The sequence below is a fragment of the Camelus dromedarius genome, chromosome 8 (genome assembly GCF_036321535.1).
Source record: "Camelus dromedarius isolate mCamDro1 chromosome 8, mCamDro1.pat, whole genome shotgun sequence".
NCBI classification, from domain to species: domain Eukaryota; kingdom Metazoa; phylum Chordata; class Mammalia; order Artiodactyla; family Camelidae; genus Camelus; species Camelus dromedarius.
Window position 1 is genome coordinate 71,265,337 of NC_087443.1, and position 18,313 is coordinate 71,283,649.

Below are 18,313 nucleotides of genomic sequence, written 5' to 3' on the forward strand. Positions count from 1 at the left end.
ATCAAATGCTGAAAAGGATGTGAAACTGCTACCATGCTATTATAACTGCTTTGAAAACTGTGTGGCACTATCTACTATGCTTATGAATAGATGTGTAATCTATGACCCATCAATCCTACATATCTGATAAAAATGTGCGTAAATGTTTACCAAGACATGCATAAGAATATTTGTAACAGCAACTGTCCATCAACAATAGAAGGGATAAACTGAGGTACTTTCCAGTGGAATGTATCATAGCAAATATAGTAAAAAAAAAAAAACTACATCTATACACAATAACATGGATTAATCTCACAAATATACTATTGAGCCAAAGAAGCTAGAAAAACAATGAATGCATACACTATGGCTCAATTTTTATGAAGTTCAAAAACAGGCAACTCCCACCTCTCCCCAACACACATACAAAGCTACGGTGGTAGAAGTCAGGATAGTAGTTACTCTTAGACAGAGCAGGGAAGGCGGCATATGAGGGACTTTTTGATTGCTGGTAATATTAGATTCCTTGTTCTGAATGCTGTTCTGTTCACTTTTTGAGCAATGAATTATACTTCAGTAAAAGTTTAAAAGAAAAAACATGTTTAATTAAAAAATATGCATTACTTTGGTAACATTTTAAAAATACATATTTAAAATTTTACACCTACAAGAGGAGCCAAGCCTTCTTCTTATATATGGATCTGAGAGAATCTTTTTTAACATCTAAAATATGTTTTTGCTCTGACTGAGATGTTTCTTCAAGACTGCTCTATAAGCACCCTGAATGCCAGCTGGTGACATCTCCATCACACGGCAACAGTAATACTGTTTGCAAACACTGAGATCTTTAGAGAAAAAGGGTTCACTACAAACCCAATAAAAAAATATTCTGAAGTCTAAATCTACTCTTGACTTCAGCATGGGTTCTTGTGTCCTTGCCAAAATAATAAATATGCTAGAGCTTTCAGCTCAATAAAAGGGAAAACTTTCTAACAGTAAGAGCTAGTCAGAAAAGGACACAGCTGTCTCAGTGTACGGCATGCCTTCTGCCTCTAGAAATAATCAAGCAGAGGTTGGATGAGGCTTCGTCAAGGAGGGAAGGTGTTGTGTAAAGAATTTAGAATCATACCAAATTTAGAGATTTGAGATTTGATAATAGATTTGATTCAGAATAATCAGGAGAGGGGAGTGTGGGAAGATACAGATGATCAAAAGTGGCCACAAGTTAATGATTATCTGGCTGCAAATAATGGGGGTTCACTGAATGATTCTCTTAACTTGTGAATAAGTTTGAAATTTCCCATAATGGAGAATTAGAAGAGGTTGTTTTGTATACCAAACAACTTTGGTTCCCCCCTTCTGTGTCCTTTCTCTTTTATACTTTCCTTAGCAACATCATTTCCTCTCACAGCTTCTATATGTTCCATACATTTATGCTTAAAAGTAAATGGAACACTTTCTTTCAAACTTGTTCCTCCTCTCCTGTTTTCTCTTTTTGGCATTTCAGACACTTAGAAACCTGAAGTTACCTTTTACTCCTCCCCTTCTCACAACCAATCAGTTCCACCTCCATTCCCCCAAATTCATGTTGCTAAAATGTCTCTTCTACTATTCTTCTGTGTTCCCAATGGCTTGGTTCAGGTTTTCAATGATCACTTAGAATTTTGTAATTTCTAAAGCCTCTTTTATTTTCTTTAGTAAAAAGCTACCTCACAGGACTATACCAAAGATTTAGGGAGTTCACACATGTGAAGCACCTAGAGTTCCTGTCATGTAACAGGCACACAAATTCTGGTTTTCTTCCTTCTCTGCACTTGAGTCTCACCTAACTGGCTTCTTCACTGAATCCCTAAAGACATCATAAATGTCCTGATTCTGTTCCTTTGTTATTTCTTCTACCTACACTGTACTTTCATCTCATCTTCCTGTGCCTAAAGCTATACTATCCTTTAAAGTCAGCTTAAATGTCATCTCATCCCTTCAACAAATATGCAACAAAATTCTTACCTAAGAATAGAGAGACCAATCAGGCAGACACTCAGAGACTAGTCTTATTTCAGACTCAAGGATACAAACAGCACTACATTCTGCCTGAGGAAGAGAGAACAAGCAGATACAAACAGGCAATTGAGAGTTCTGTGTCATTTCTGCCTTTCAGTCCGACAGTCTTGGCTCTCGCACATTACGAACTAGCAAACTAGATGTATAAACTAGATAAATCAGCGATGATCGTTTTCAAAATGTGTTTCCATTTATTATTCTTCTGAGGCACCCCAGCAGTCCTTTAAATAATGAGTTCTCCTGCTCTATTTAAATTTCATCACAAACCTCTACTAGCCGTAACTTGTATGGTACACGTTATTATGCAAAATACAGCACACTAATACAAAACTACATAAAACTAGAAAGAAAAAGTACAAGTGGTTAGAAATACTCTTAATTTTCTATATTGGTAAACCATGAACCTAAATTTCAAATTTTCAATTTACTTAAACAGTTCAACTGATATTACATGAAAAAGACAACTCACACACCGAGCCCCTCCACACTTAGCAAGTACGGCTATATTATTTTTTCTGAGAGATTGGTCTGCCTGCTAATCACCCTGATCCCGTACTTAGCCCCACAAGGTAAGCTTCTTTTCACTATTCAAGTTCTCCTTCAAAGTCACCTCCTCTCTAACCTTCCCCCCATCCCCCCCCCCATCTGGTCATTGCTTCCTCATCTGGGTTCTAAAAGCACTTCACGCACACTTCTGTGATGCCTCTAATCACCATCTTTACGTGTCTGTCTCTCTCCAGCTCTCCCACACCACCCCTGCCTCCCACTGAACAAGGAGTTGCCTGAGGAGGAAACATATCTGACAGGCAGGACAGAAGAGTGGTTAAGAGCAGACTCTGGAGCCAGACAGCTTGGCTTGGGATCCCACTTTGCCACTTCCCAGCAATATGACCTTGAGCAAACTTCTTGACTTTAAGCCTCAGTTTCCTCATATGCAGAAGGCGGATAATAACTGCACCCACCTCACAGTGCTGTTATAAGGACTACATGAAATAATGAAAAGTTCTTACCGCCCCTCACTTCTCAGCTTCTTTTTGACAAGGTAGTTTACAGCAGTCAGGACTTGGTTCTGAATTGTGGGTCCAGCACTTAGGAGCTTTGAGACCTTGGGCAAGCTAATTAAACTTTGAGAGCCTCAGTCTCTTCATTGTAAAAGTAGGATAATAATTAGCACCTATCTTACAGGGTTACTGTAAGGACTGGATGAGAAAATTCACATAAAGCATTCAGCACAGTAAGGTGCTCTAGAAATATTTCCTATCAAACTTTCTACTTATCTATTTGAAGGCTGGTCTCCTACAGACATGTGAGACAGCAAATTTCTTCCCTTCCACAAGGAACCAGTTCAGGGCTCAACATTACCACGTTTGATGTTCATGGTTATAGCTGTTTGTCTTCCTTGGACTTCAGGTGGCCATGATTTCAGTCACCATACTAGTTGATTTTTTTTTTTAATTGTGTTCTTTGTGAGGATATGAACTTGTAAGTGCAAGAAAACAAATTAGTAACAGTCAGTATGCCTCCCTACCTTACGTATCACCTTCTGTGTCATTAAGCTTTTTAACTAAGGCTTATATTAAACTGAATATATTAAGCAACCGACTTAAGGAAACCCATAGAGAACTATTCTATTTATGGAATTCCTTGGTGTGCATTGGGCTGACAAAGTCCGTATCTGGGAAAATTATTTTAATTTCTGTACTCCTAGGGAGAAAAAAATATTCCTGAACAGTTATGTAACTAATAAGAACAAAGATAATAAATATTGTTACAAAAAAAAACCCCGCCCCTGCTCATCCATATACCCTCTACCTAATATAAAAGTTTCACTTTTATCCAAACTCTTAATTCCGCACAGAATTATCTACATCTAAACTCCTTCACAATTTTCTGAAGCACTGAACAAAAGAGTGATAATAGAGGCTGCAGGTCCCTCATAATAGAACTCAATAGCTGGTGACTCAAAGATGAGTCAGTGTTAACTGATATCATCTGCACGAGAGAGAAAGTATCAAATGAGATAAGTTGCTCAGGGAACCAAGTAGTTCTCTTGACCGTGTCTGATAAGTCTACCTTTTTATGTTCATCACGACCCACAATGTGAAGGTCCATTACCATAGCCTATGGTCAATTGAACCGCAACTCTCAGCTTTCACAAAGGTTTAAAAAAAAGGGGGGGGGAGGTGGGTGGGCAGAACCATGATAATTGTCCTCAAATCCAAATTCCTATTTCTCTCTACCAGATTCCCCAACACATGCCTTTGAATAAGAGAATATAAAAATTACTTTATACAATTCTAGTATGTCTATAAATTACATAATACTTTCATATACATCCTTGATTCTCGTAACTCGTAACAATGTACATTATAAGTCTTATTTTACATGTGAAAAAAACTAAATATGGGGCAATTCAAGTGGCTTTCTGTGATCACACAGTAAATGGTACAGTCAAAACTGCAAGACATCCCAGCCCTGTACTCCTTACAACACCAGTATGTACAAGCAATACTAAAGCAACGGAAAATAATGTATGTATTTAATATTCATTACAGCTGACTCAGAAAGTGAGGCAATAGGGGTACCTCCTTTACATACGGAAAAAATAAATAAACTTCAGGTTAGACCAGTGGTTCTCAAAGATTCTGTTCACAGGACCTCTATACATTCAAAAAAATTAAGGACTTCAAAAAGCTGTTGTTTATGTGGGTTACATCTATTGATATTTACCACATTAGAAATTATAAATAATACTTTTAAACATAAGAATATACAAGCTCACATTCCACTCCACTGCACACTTATGAGACAGACAGTGAAAAAGGCAAATGACATTTTTGTATTATTATAAGAATAGTTTTTGACTTGGGAGGCTCCTCTTGGATCCAAAGGGGTCCCCACACCACACTTTGAAAATCACTGAGTCTGGCAATTCTTAGTCTTAGCAATTCTTCTTAGTCTGACAATTCTTCTTAAGTTCCAAGTTGTAACTTACTATCTTACTTTAAGTACACTGTTTCTCACTACTAGATTTTTTAAAAATCTTGAAGGAAGGAAGGACAGTTTTGTTTCCTCACTGCACTAATTCTCTTTGCAGTGCATAGTGTCCTGAACAAAGATAGTATCAAACATTTACTGGGTAAACTGAATCTCTTCTGAAGTCTAGTGGATGAGGGAAAACACCTTAAGGCAAAATTGTTAACTCCCTACTATGGTAAAGACACGAACAGTGAAGTATATAACACAGAGGTCTATCTTCTTAAGCCACTCAGATGTATCAGACAAAAACTCCACCTCAGATATGAAGTAAGAAACAGCAAAAGATCGGAACAAGAGAAATGAGGTGAAAGTTAATACTTTAAGGTTGTAACTGTCCAGCTCGCCCCTCATTCTTCTCTATCCAAGTAAAAGTAGCAAAGCATCTTCTGAAGTATAAACGATTTTAGTATTATTCCTATCTTCCTCTACTCTTAGTGCTTAATCAACCACTAACTAAAGTTGGAACTTACTAAATGAAAATATTTTTAAAGATGATTTGTACCTGCATATTTAGGAAAAATTCCTACATTAGACCTATGCAGAAATAACAGAAGTGAATAATAATACGACATTAACATTTATGTAATTCTTTTCTCTAAGGACTTTAAAATCTTTAGATTTTTATTTCATTCAGTATCAAAAATTAGAAGTTGTATGTCTTGCCCAAGGATACACTAAGTCAAGAAATGATTTAGTAAACATCCATAGTAAACAGACATTCCTCATCCCCTAATCCTACTGTTTTAGGGCAAGAGCCTGAATTACTTCCAAGAGAAACCTTAAGAGCACAGACGCTCCACAGATTCTGATCTAATAAGTGCTTGTTGACTGGCATGAATCTCAGAATGAGTCCAAACCCTAAGTCTATAGTACTAAATATTAACATATTTTGAATAATTTACTCAAATATTTTAACTGAGCAATTAAAACGGCCTATAATTTAGATAAACTGTATTCACGGGCTTTACTACAGACTAAGAATGTCATGAGTTTTCTCCTCACACTTCACTAATTTCAAAACATCTGAACTAAATTCAGCCATCTACCACTCCAGCATTAGCAAACAGAAGGAACTATATTTTGCTACAAACATTTGCTTAAATTCTTCCCATGTCAAGATTTTGCAATTATAGTCCTGATTAAAATCCAAAGCTAAATACTGAGAACTAACAACTTTTCCAAGTATTAAAATAGACCAGACATCATCTTCCTAAGTTTTACAGAAAATAATACTACACTTAATAATGGTAAGAACACAGTAAGATTTTCAATGTATTATAAAAATAATTATACAGTGAAATTAGCTATAGAAGAATGGCTCTTACTTCAGCCATGGCAAGTTTCATAGAACTAAAAGCTTTGAATTATTTACTTGCTTGACCAAATAACTAAGGCAGCAAGACTGTGTAGTCAGCAACCACATTCATCCTTAGTAATGAGTATGAGTATAATCTAATATTTATGAAAGGCTATTGTGTGGAAAGGACAATGAGTTAGCATACAACATGAACACCAGATGCACTATTTAGTAGATACTGATGTCATGAAACAGCTGTATCTAAGAACACAGCACAGTCATTTTTCAAAACAGAGATTCTTATAGCCAGCTACTAAACAGAAATATTATCCCCCTATCATTGCTACTTAAAATTTTATAGTAAAAAACAAGTCACTTATAATTGCACATTGATACAGGTAGGATATGGAATTGATCCTAGCAGAAATACCATTTCTAAATAGACCGAGGTTAGAAATACAAATTCAGCTGGCACATACCTTACCAATGAACCACGTATATGCAACAGATACTTTATACAAAAGAATAAACCCAACTAAAACATCTTTACTGTGCTAGTCAGCATTTCTGTTGCAAGTATATATCAGGAAGAATTATGCTGGGGAGTGGAAAATTGTGTAGCATTTTTTTTTGTTATCAAAGTTATGCAAATCAAAGCACAGACACTTTAGTACTCCACCTACATTATCATCAGCCATTCTCCCTACAATACATGAAGAATTCACAGGCATAAAGTCATGCTGATTAGAGAAGAAATACATGTTCTAATGCATTTCACTGATTTCATGAAAACTGGTATTTATGCACCAAAAGAGTGAAAATAAGTTTTATTGTTATTCTGTATTAGTCCAAGGGAAGGATGATAATCTAGTTTATTGATACTGACCTTTCCTAAGAATGTGAAATTAAAAACCAAGGCTTCTGGAGTGTCAGAGAAGGCTGCAAACACAGTTGTGTTTTGTCTTTGTACGTGGAAGTGAGAAGAGGAGAGATGGTGTCCATAAGGTGCCTGACAGACCTTGAAGTCAGCACTGTGTACTGCTGGAGACCTCAGTCAGCATCATTTATGCTTGTGGGCACGTGCGCGTGTGTGTGTGAGGAGGAGGCACTTCTCTTCAATACTGATTTTACAATCAGGAAGAATTGAGTTACATATTATCAGTCTGTGTTTATAATGAAAACTTTCAACCATTAAAAAAAAAAGGCTTAAAATATGTTCCATGCATTCTGCTTAAGAAATTCAATGAACAGGTATTCTTGAGACAGACTAAATTCAAAATCCCAGCACTTTAGTTACATTGCTGAGTTCACTCTGTGAAAATTTATTAAGTATAAGTAAGAATCTTAGTAAGAGGGGAAAAAAAAAAAGAAAAAAAAAAGAAGAGACAGATTATACCTAGGTTTTGGGCAGTGTCTATATACACGCATGGTAACATAACACACACACACATTATGTGTTAATAAAAAGGTTGTGCAAAAAAAAAATTCTGCTTTTAAAAGGCTAACATACTTTTTTATACAGGATAGTTGAAAAGGTGATTTGGAAGCAGGGACCAGAAAAGTGACAGGGTGAGCTCTTTGGCTATCTGTGGGAAGAACATTGCTGGAGAAAGACTAGCAAAGGCTTTGTGATGGGAACAAGCTTGGAGTGTAAGAATAGCCAGGAGGCCAGAATAGACTGGAAGGAAAAGTTATAGAAGATAATAAGCTCAGAGCGAGAGAGTACTGCCAGGAGTGGAGTAAATCAGTGAATGAGTTAGACCCATATATACTGCATAGAGGAGAATGTCCATGTTATACCTACAAACCAATTCTCTGAGTCACATTTATATTATACTCCCCATTTTATTATTAAGGAGAAAAGGAGAGGGAGATGGATAGGGAAGGGCAGAGGGAAAAACAGGTACCTCCTTAGTATATAAGAGGTCTGTATATGTGTGTTTGAGGATTGAGTTAGGTGTACACCTCAAACTTAACACTGGGTATACATCAGGAAAATAAAATTAAAAGAGAGAGAAGTACATTTTTAACTTCTTAATGCTCCTAAATAATAGTTGAACATTTGCAAAAAAACTGGAAAACAAATCCCCAAACAAAAAAACCAAACTTAAAAACATCAAAAGAAAAAACCTAGTATCTACACAAAGATATAAACAGGATGTTTATGGTACCATTATTTGTACTAGTGAAAAACTGAAAAAAAAATCAAGGAATTGGTTAAGTTACGGTACTTCCAATCAGTATAATTCTAACCACTTGTCAAAGCAAATAAAGTAGGTATATTTGAAAAACTAAAATATAGTGAGTAAAACAAGCAAAAAAAAAAAAAAAAGCAAGATGCTAACAGTGGGGTATCACCTATGATCCTGTTTTTATAAATTAATAACAAATTAGAATACATTTAGAAAAAATATGTAAGAATAGTCTCCAAATTTAACACTTTGCTTTAAGAAAACGTATCACAGGAGATTTTTCACTTTGACATCTCATATTTTTCTAACTGAATTTTTACAATGAGTTTATCACTCATTTGAAAAGGGAAAATTTTTTTAATGTATCACCCAGCAAACGTCTGACATATCTCTAGCAAAATGTCTGACCAAGGTAGGATAATCAATAAATGCGTATATTCAATTAGTTACTAAAGGAAAGATACATTTATTTGGTAGACATATGTGACATTTATTATCTCCAATTAGATATCGTTTCCATTTCTATTTTACAGATAATGGAAACTCAGACTAAGAGAAGATTAAGGCCTTTTGTCCAAGGGTTGTTGCTCAAAAGAATGCTAAATTCAGGTACACATTAATCCAAAGCTCTATTTACTGGAATAGTAATTTAAGCATTTCTCTATAGCCTCAACCCAAAAAGAATGAAATAATTCCATAGTACGGGTTGTCTTTACTTAGCACCTGCAGCTCTACTCATTTGAAGGTAAATAATTAAAACTTACACATCATTTCCCCTAGTACAAATACGGTAAGTATGTGGTTTTATGGGAGTCCTAGCAATTTGGCAAGAGAGACTTGGAAACTACTCTGTACAACTTCTGCTAATGACCAGGTAGTTGCTTTACAACTTTCCAATGAAGTGTGATGGTCTCTGATGCCACGCCAAAAGTGTTGGTAGGTCCTATGGCTCCAGAAAGGAATAAAGGGATTTAATAGGACTTGTTGCCTGGTGACCCAGTTCTTAGAAAATGGAGAATGTGAAGGGAAGAAATGCTGAGTCTAAATGAGGTATTTATTGGTAGAAACTAACATGAAATGCCAGATATTCTTTGAACAACTGATTTGGAAAGTTTCAGCCTGCTATAGGGAATCTTACTAAGAGGAAAAAAAAAAAGAAGAGACAGATTATATACTTCCTTGCATAGAGAGGTTTTTTAGAAATGCCTGAGCCATACAAGCCATACAAGAAGGCCAGTATGAAGTGCTTCATATTTATTTTAGCCTGTTAGTTTTAGTTATATTTATGGGAAGAAAATTGGGTCCTTCTATCTGCATTTACCACTCAACCTAGAGTGTAAGGACCCCAGACAGGTTTCCAGAGGACAAAAAACTTTATAAAATTAAACTGTTCATTTATTTTCTGCAGAGTATCCATGGTTTTCATTAACTTTCTAAAAAGATAGGACCCTCAAAAAAAGGTTTAAAAGTACCTATCAACTTACATGCATACATGTTTCTTTTTCGTAGGCACGTAAGCATAGTTTTTTGGTTTTTAAGGCTTTTTGTTTAAGGGTTTAGAGCAGGAATTCACAAACCTTTTTAACAAAGGGCCTGATAGTAAGTATTTTGAATTGGTAGGTGCACATGGTCTGTTGTACATTCTTCTTCTTTTTTCTTTTTGAGTTATTTTAAATGTAAAGTTTAAAAATGTAAAAATCATTCCCAATTTGTGGGCCTAACATCAACTTGTTTGCACACTCCTGGTTTACTTAGCGTAACCACTGATTTATCTCACGTCTTTGGGAGTCCAGGACTTTTTAACTTTGAAAAACACACTAACCCCCTCTAAGTCTCAAGTTTCCACATCTGTAAAAATGAGATACCAACCTTTCCTACACAGTAGCTGTAACTATTAAGTGAGACAGCAAATGTTTGCATCTGTACACATATTGCCTGGCAAATATAGTCAGCAAACTGATTTTATTACCTGTGCCTCTGCCTCATGACAGATTAATAACATTAGTAAGTCTGTATGAAGTGTTTGATCAGCCATGCTCCTCCACTACAGTCTACTTTATAATGATCTGCTTTGGCTATTCCCAGGAACAAAGTGGGGCTTTCCCAGACAGCCAACAGACCTGTATACACTACTGATCAGAACTCAACAGGACCTTCATAATTACTCTTCTCTCTTCAATGTATAAAGCGAATTTCTAGAGGAAAGACTTAATTTTCAACATATCATTTTCCACCTAACGTGTTTTAAGTGCCTAAATCACAATAATTAAAAATAGCTTAACAAAATCCAACCTACAAGAAGTAAAATCAGCACCAATTGGAATATACTTAGGTGTACCAAGAAACCTAAGGCCACAAAATACTACACAACACAAAGTCGAGACAATGACCTCTCCTCTTTCTGTTTCTCACAAAACTGAAGGTCTTAAATATATCCAAATGTCATAATAATGTCATAATGTAATAATGAGCTTTAATTATTTTTTGTTTTTCCCAGGAAGACTAGCCAGCCTGAGAGCATGAACTATGTTATAACCATTTTTATCACCTTCATCATACTCTCACAACACCAGGTATGGAATTCTTCAGGAAGTAGTTACTGAAAATAAGTGGCCATTTTAAAAATGACTTAGTTATTTATCTAAGACCATGATCTTACAATTACGTTTATATAGAGATAGTCATCTGAGGAGGAGTACAAGAAAAAAAGCACAATAGATTAAAAAATTAGCTACTGCATCATTACTCTGGAAGAGCTAGAGTAATATCCCAGTGTCCTTGTCTCCACTCTCCAAAGTATCAAAGGTGAGTTATCTTTCCTACTATTAGTAAGTAAAACTATGATTTCTACAATCACTAAGGAATTTTAGTAGCTATTTTAAAGTATTTTCCAGCCTAGGCAAAGACACCTTTTAAAAGCTGTCCATATATAGAAAAAAAAGTATTACAGAGTAAGCAAATAAACACAGTACATTATGCTTAACTTTACAAATGACATTGTCAGCTTTCAGTGAATTTACTTTGAAAGTTTTTAAGATATGGATTACTTCATGTCTTTACCTTGAATAATCAGTAAAATTAAAAAAGCAATAACTAACAGTATGAATAAATGTTTTTCTTCCTCATCTCATAAGACCAAGGAAGAAATAACACAATTACAAACCACATTACAGAGTATGAGGCTTTCCAGACCAACCCTAATTTAGTTCTCTGAAATTAATGATATATTTAGAGAAAACACAGATAAATATAAAGATACTAAAAGACCCTATCTAACTAAATACATCCCTGTCCTCACCTCCTCAATTTCGTCATTAAGAATATGTGAACAATTTCCACAAATATATATTAGAATATTTTTGAGTAAAAGAACAACAGTTATAACAAAAATAGTCATGTTCAGAAGATATTCCATGAGCTTGGAAAGTGAAATCTTTCCCAAATATTTGTTCCATTCTCATTCATTGAATTCAAATTTTATCTCTAAGTAGCTGTTCCCTTATTTATAGATCAGAAAAGTAAATGCTTACATATAATTAATTAGGGACCCATACCCTGCACTAAAGAAGTCCACCAAACTCAAGGGAAAAGTAGGCACTATCTACTTACTATCACTGTACTGCAGAGAAACAAAAAAATATTTCAAGAGATTTTAAAAAGATTTCTAATAGAATGATTTCTTAAAATTCAACATTATGATGATAATGTCCTTTATAAAATAAAATTTCTCAGTGAAAGTCTCTTCAAAGATAAACTGTTTAAGGAGTGGTAAAAATGATCACCCTCTACTATTCAGCTATTAACTCTTCCCATTTTTAATGAAGAGTGTCAGTAACGCTCCTCATTTAGTAAGTCTCTCAAATTCATATGATGTGAGGCCAGGCAGGTACCATCAGTAAGCAGAGAAAGTGGGTGGGGACTATAAACTACATGTAAGAGCCTCTGGCAGCTGCTCTAGACTCCATCTCTCCATCTTACTACTTACCACTAGGATGAATGCAGGTCTGGGGCTACGAGATCGTCTAAATTTTCCTGAGAAGTCAGAAATCCAAATCATACAAATTCTTCCATTTTTAAATGTCGGTAATTGAGAAACATAAAACCTCCAGTGCGGGCCAAATTAAAAGCACCCGCAAACTGAATCCTGACCTTTCAGTATACAACCAGTGCTAACGACCCAGCAATAATGCTCTCGGAACAGAAGCATCAGTAAGAATCTCAAACATCTTACTTCCAAACCCTCAGCTCCTCAGGACTAGTATTCAGATTTCATGCTGCAGATGGATCTTCCCACGTGGTCAAGAACATTAGCGGTAATCTCTGTCTCGAAGACTAATTTTTCGTTCAGAATAATAAAAAAAAAAAAACCTACAACTTTAATTTACTATTTTAAAGTATACATTTTAAGAAAAAAAAACCAACACAATTAACACTGAGCTGGTGAAATGAGAATATTAGTAAAATTAGAATTATAATATGTAGAAAATATGTATACATATTATAACTCATTAAATATAATGCTTTACCAACTGTGTTAGTTGGGTAAAATGAAGTGTCTATCAGCTGGGTCCTTAGAAAGCAACCCTGAGCTCCCTTCTCATCTCTCGATGAGACATCAGAAACTGGCAGTCCCGATGGACCCTTTACTTTAGCAACGTGAAAATGGAAAAACAAATGAAGAGGGAGGAGGAAGTGACAACAAAGTTAATTGGCAAGATATTTCTGTCATATAATAATTTAAAGTGCTGAAGGCTCCTAAGACTCAATACAATTTTCTTTACTGCTTTAGCTCTACTAAGTAGATTAAATAGCTAAAAAGGGTAAACTAGCAAGCCCTTCTATTTGGAAATAAAATCTGCTGGATTAAAGAAGAAATGCTATGTGGGGCAGCACCCAGAGATTTAATCTTATGATTTAATCTTAAAAGGATACTTTTTCAAAATTCCCAATTTAAAGGGAAAAAAAGCTTTATAGTCATACTCTTCTCAGAGTTCTCAGTTAATCTGGAAGGATACCTCCACATATATTATATTGATAGCATACTTAAAAAAAAATTCCCTAAGAACAACTTAGTATAGTTTAAGAAAAAAGGGAGCCTGGCTTTACCAGAGCTGGATTTCACCACTTGACAGCTGTGTGACTTTAAGCAAGTTACTTAACTATTCTGAGCACTATTCCTTCAACTATGAAAAAGGATAAACACTAGCTACTTTATTTCTCATTATGAGAACTGTTATACATCTTAAATGTATTTAATTCATTCTCTTAGCTGAAACTTGAATCCGCTCCACATCAGTAGTTTAAGATTCCTGGCAGAAAGAACAGCTACACACAGATGAGAGAACCCAACACTTCCTGAAGCAGCCCTTTTCATCCTCACACTTCTATTTTTTCTTTTACTAACATAAAATCAGCCTCCTAGTTACTTCAACCCCATCAATCACATTCTAGTTTAAATCTTATTACATACAGGTTATTCAATTCTCACTAAACTCTAACCTCTATAAGGGTTGAGGCTGTTCAGCATTGAAGCCCCACCACCTACAACAAGCACATAGCAGGTGTACAATAAATATTTACAGACTGAGTGATACATTCTGTGCAATATTTACTGACTGACCACTGAAATGCCTTCAAATATAAAGAGCACAAATATGTGTATTTCTGGAGGTGATCATTTAATGTTTAAGGTTTAAAAGTTGAAAATCATACATAACAAAATGCATGCTGTTTTTTAAAAATCCCTTTGGATACAGTAAGTGAAAGCAATTTTGCTGTATTTTAAATGATGATGCTGTTCAGTGATATAGATGATAAAGTTCCTTCAACAAAATAAACCTATTAATGGCTCCATAACTCCTAATCATAATTTCGTTCAGATTTAACTGAATTCTAAGTCTACATGTCAAAATGACATGTAATCTCACTACCACTGGCTATTCTGCAAATAACCCCCAAACAATAACTTAATCAAGTTTTACTATCTGAAAGTCGCCCAGAAAACATCAGTATTGAAGTTGTGATAGATTATCAAAATCCATGACAACCTTCTCTCATGACTTTCTCAGCAACACACTGCTATAAATATCTCACTGCTTAAACACCAGAACTCATTTATAATTTAGTCACTTATATTCCAGAACTGAAAGAGTGGTTTTTTTAAGGTATATTCTACTTCACAGAACAGGAAATCAAACATAGTGAATGACCAGTTCACCAACGACCGCAAATCTAGGGAAATATTTCCATTAAAATTTTCCCCTGCCACCTGACAGTTTTAAGCTGTCAGTCTGTGCTATCAGCCTAAACAAAACACAGTTAGTAAGGTAAATCCACCACATACGTAAGTCAATACTCCACCCCAAATGCAAACATAAACTATTTCTTAATCATCTGGGTCACTGATGCTTGAAACTGCGGTAGAAAATTAGTGATCTACAAATATGTAACTTCCACTAAAGGGAACTAGGTAAGGCAAATACCAGACTGACATAATTTTATAATAAAGAACAAAATCCAAAAGGGTCAAACATTTTAATGAACACAAAATTAAAGGTCTGAAAGTAGAATTTAAAATTCACTTGTTTCAGAAGAAATAGCCATAGATGACCCTTTCTGCTTCAACACCGACAAGCCTTCCTAGAACAAAGTGGATGAAACTTCTAGCCCTGCAAAACTTCCTTTCCCCTTCCAGGGCTATATTAAAAGAAAGACAGACAGACAGAAAAGAAACCTGTACGTTAATCAAAATAGTATCCTACATAGAAACAAGCTGCCAGACATAGGAAGGCTTCTTTAAAAGGTTAAAATCATTACCTATCTTTAAAATACATTAAATACTTTAAAATACTACCTGCAGGGCAATTTCAGGTACTGTGGGAGGAACTTGCGGTCATGGAGTTGACACACGAGGGACAGAGTCTGGGTTGGTGCTGTAGAACCTCCCCCAAAAGAGCAGATGACATTAACATAAAGTGTACAGAGAACTGCACTATGTACAGGCTCCTAACTCGTTTCCAGCTTGCTATGGGAAAGTACTCCTTTCAAATAGATCCTCCCTCTGCCCTCAAAGTTGCCAAACCATCAAAGTTGCACAATATAACAGCCCTGGGATACCAGCACTCCTCATGCCTGTACTTTGTATCAAGGAAGAATTTCTCAACGTGGCTAAGGTGATGCTGCAAAGCTGCCCTCGATGCAGCAACCACGTACAGGAACAGTTTCTCAACAGCCCCAGGGCCGACTCCGGGAAGGAGGGTGGACTTGCCTTCCATGTTCAATATGCTGCTGACAGCACCTTAGAAAAGGTTCCTACCTCCTATTAATGTCTTTCGGAAGCAAAGAACGTGGGCCCTACTTGCCTCTATCTAGGGCTCTGCCAGGGTTGGGAAGAGCCCCGGAAAGCAGGGGCTGGGAATAAGTCTTCGCCCTTCCACCCAACGCCGGCGGCAGCGTCCCGCCAGGCCCGGGTTCCCAGCACCCCAGGCCCCCGTGCCGGTGGGCGACTTGTCCCCGCACCTCTCTCACCTGATTTTGTAACTCGGAAGAGTGTGCTTGCGCTTGATGATTTTCTTGAGCTGGTTGACGATGATGGAGGTGAGCTGGGGCATGGGCCGCCCTTCAAACTGGGAGCGCACCTCGAAGTCGATCAGCGGGTCTTCCACGAAGGAGAAGAACCAGTGGGTGAAGGGCACGCGGGTGAGGACGAAGCGCAGCCTCCCCACCACCCGGGACAGCTTGACGAACAGGTAGGCGGACTTGCCGAAGACCAAGTCCACGTCGATGGCCAGGTGGAAGCCCCCGTTGTACTCCACCTCCGCTTCGAAGGCCAGCTCCTCGGGGGAGGTGGCGGGCAGCGCCTCCCCCTCGGGGCCGTCGGGCTCCCCGGTGGCCGCGGGTACCACGGGCCGGAGGAGCCGGATGGTCTTGATGAAGGGCACGGTCTCGCCCAGAAACACATCCCGCAGGCTCAGCCCCTCCAGCAGGCGCCCGGCCGTCTTGGTCTGCAGCAGCTCCTCGAACTCCACCTTGATCTTCTTGGTGACCCAGCGGCGGGCCAGCGCGGTGTCCCGCAGCTCCCGGAACAGGAACAGGATAGTGGCGTTCAGAAAGTAGCAGGTCTCCCGCGTCGGCGGAGCGGGGGTCTCGGAGGCCGGGGTCGGGGTCGCGCCGCCCTCGGGGGGCCCGCCGGAGGGCTCCTCAGCCCCGCCGCCGCCATAAAGGTACTCGCGCAGGGCCAGGCCCGGCACCGGCTTGATGTAGCGGAAGCCGTCGCCCGCGCGGGAGGCCTCGTCCGGCGGCAGTTCGGGCTGTTTGCGGTAAAGCAGCAGGAACTGGGTGAGGAGCGTGAGGAAGGAGCCCAGCACGGCCGACGCAAGGATCATGAGCAGCAGCCCCATCCCGCCACCGCCTCCGCCCTGGGCGCCCGGGTCCCTGCTCCCGCGCCCACAGCGCCGCTTTCTTCACGCCGCCCTCCCCGCTGCCTCCATCTTGAGGACATCGGGCGGCGGAGTCGGGGCGAGCGTATCCCTGGGCCTAGTCCGCCGGCTCCAGCCGGAGCGCTGCAGCGCCTGAGCCTGCGGCGGCCCGCGCCTCCCCAGACACTCCCGGAGGCGGCCGCTGTGGCGGCGGCGGCGGGGGCGGGAGGGGGCGGGAGGGGGCGGAACGGCGCCATCTGCAGCCTCCGCTTATTGGACGAACGTCGCGTGACGTCAGGAACGTACTCGCTCCCGGCGGCGTCGCCTGGCAGCCGGCGCCCGGGCACGCGTACGCGGGTCCTTCACCTCTCGGGCGCCCTTCCAGCCCCGCCTCCCACGCCCAACATTCCAGTTCCCCGCGTTCCACGTGGCTGTCACTTCTGAAGTCTGTTGGAATCTGGGAGGATAACCGGAGCCACTGCTTGGAGGCTAAGGAGGCCGAGCAGAGATGGCGTGGCGCATTCTTGATCCCTTATCTTCTAATGCGCCCATCCCCCATCATTGGCCGTGGTCCCTGTTACCTCTGCTGCAGTGTGATTCTTCCACTCGCGCCCCTGAGGATGGTCTGGCGGCTTTCCCGGCAGGGCTGCGCCGCAGAGGATCTGAGCTGGCCGTTCGGAGACTTCCTAAGCCGAGGGCAAGACTGGACTGCCTTAAGAGAACCGCCGTCGCCCACCATCAGTCTGACCAGCAGACTCTGCGTCCGCGGAGGGTGGGCCCTGAGAAGGAGGGACAGAAAAAAGGCGTCAGATGCGGACTAACTTTACCACCTAGGTAGATAATCCGAGATTTAAATCAGAAGAACGTAAAAGAGCCGGTATGAGGAATGATGTGTGAGATGAATTTGCCAGATGATTGGAAGATGAATAGTGACTCACTGCGAAGCTCTTGCAGTGCTTTAAGCCCCCTGAGTGTATTACTATATTTAGTCCATTTAAGAGACATTTATAGTTAGCTGTCATCCATTTTACAGATGCAAACACTGGCGTAGGAACTTAGGTTGCCTAAGGTCACGCAATGGAACTTGGTTTCTCTAAAACTAAACCCTTAACCCTTGGTCACTACTCTGTACTATGATGCCAAGGTTGCTAGAGCTGGAAGGGAGCTTATTGGTTCCATGGTGCACAGAAAAGGGGAGTTGAGGGGGGAGGTGCGGTGAGGAAAGACGTCAGGAAATTTTGCACAGGGCAGCACCTTGACCAAAGCCATAGAGTTAATGAAGCCAGGTTGCCCAGCAATAATGTTACTCCTCCTGCCCTCTGGTT

At 39.2% G+C, this 18,313-nt stretch overlaps 1 protein-coding gene across 2 annotated transcripts in view; it reads right to left on the reverse strand.

The window, feature by feature from the left end:
* Positions 1 to 17,213, reverse strand: part of PDZD8 (PDZ domain containing 8) — a 74,671-nt gene extending 57,458 nt beyond the window's left edge. Inside the window, exon 1 of one of the 2 annotated variants that reach the window (XM_064488478.1) lies at positions 16,099 to 17,182. In XM_064488478.1, coding sequence (XP_064344548.1) covers positions 16,099 to 16,970 — 872 coding nt within the window. In that variant the 5' untranslated portion in view covers positions 16,971 to 17,182. Of the gene's footprint in view, positions 1 to 16,098 lie in introns of both variants that reach the window. The other variant, XM_010987205.3, reaches the window with a different exon arrangement.
* Positions 17,214 to 18,313: the final 1,100 nt, after the last annotated feature.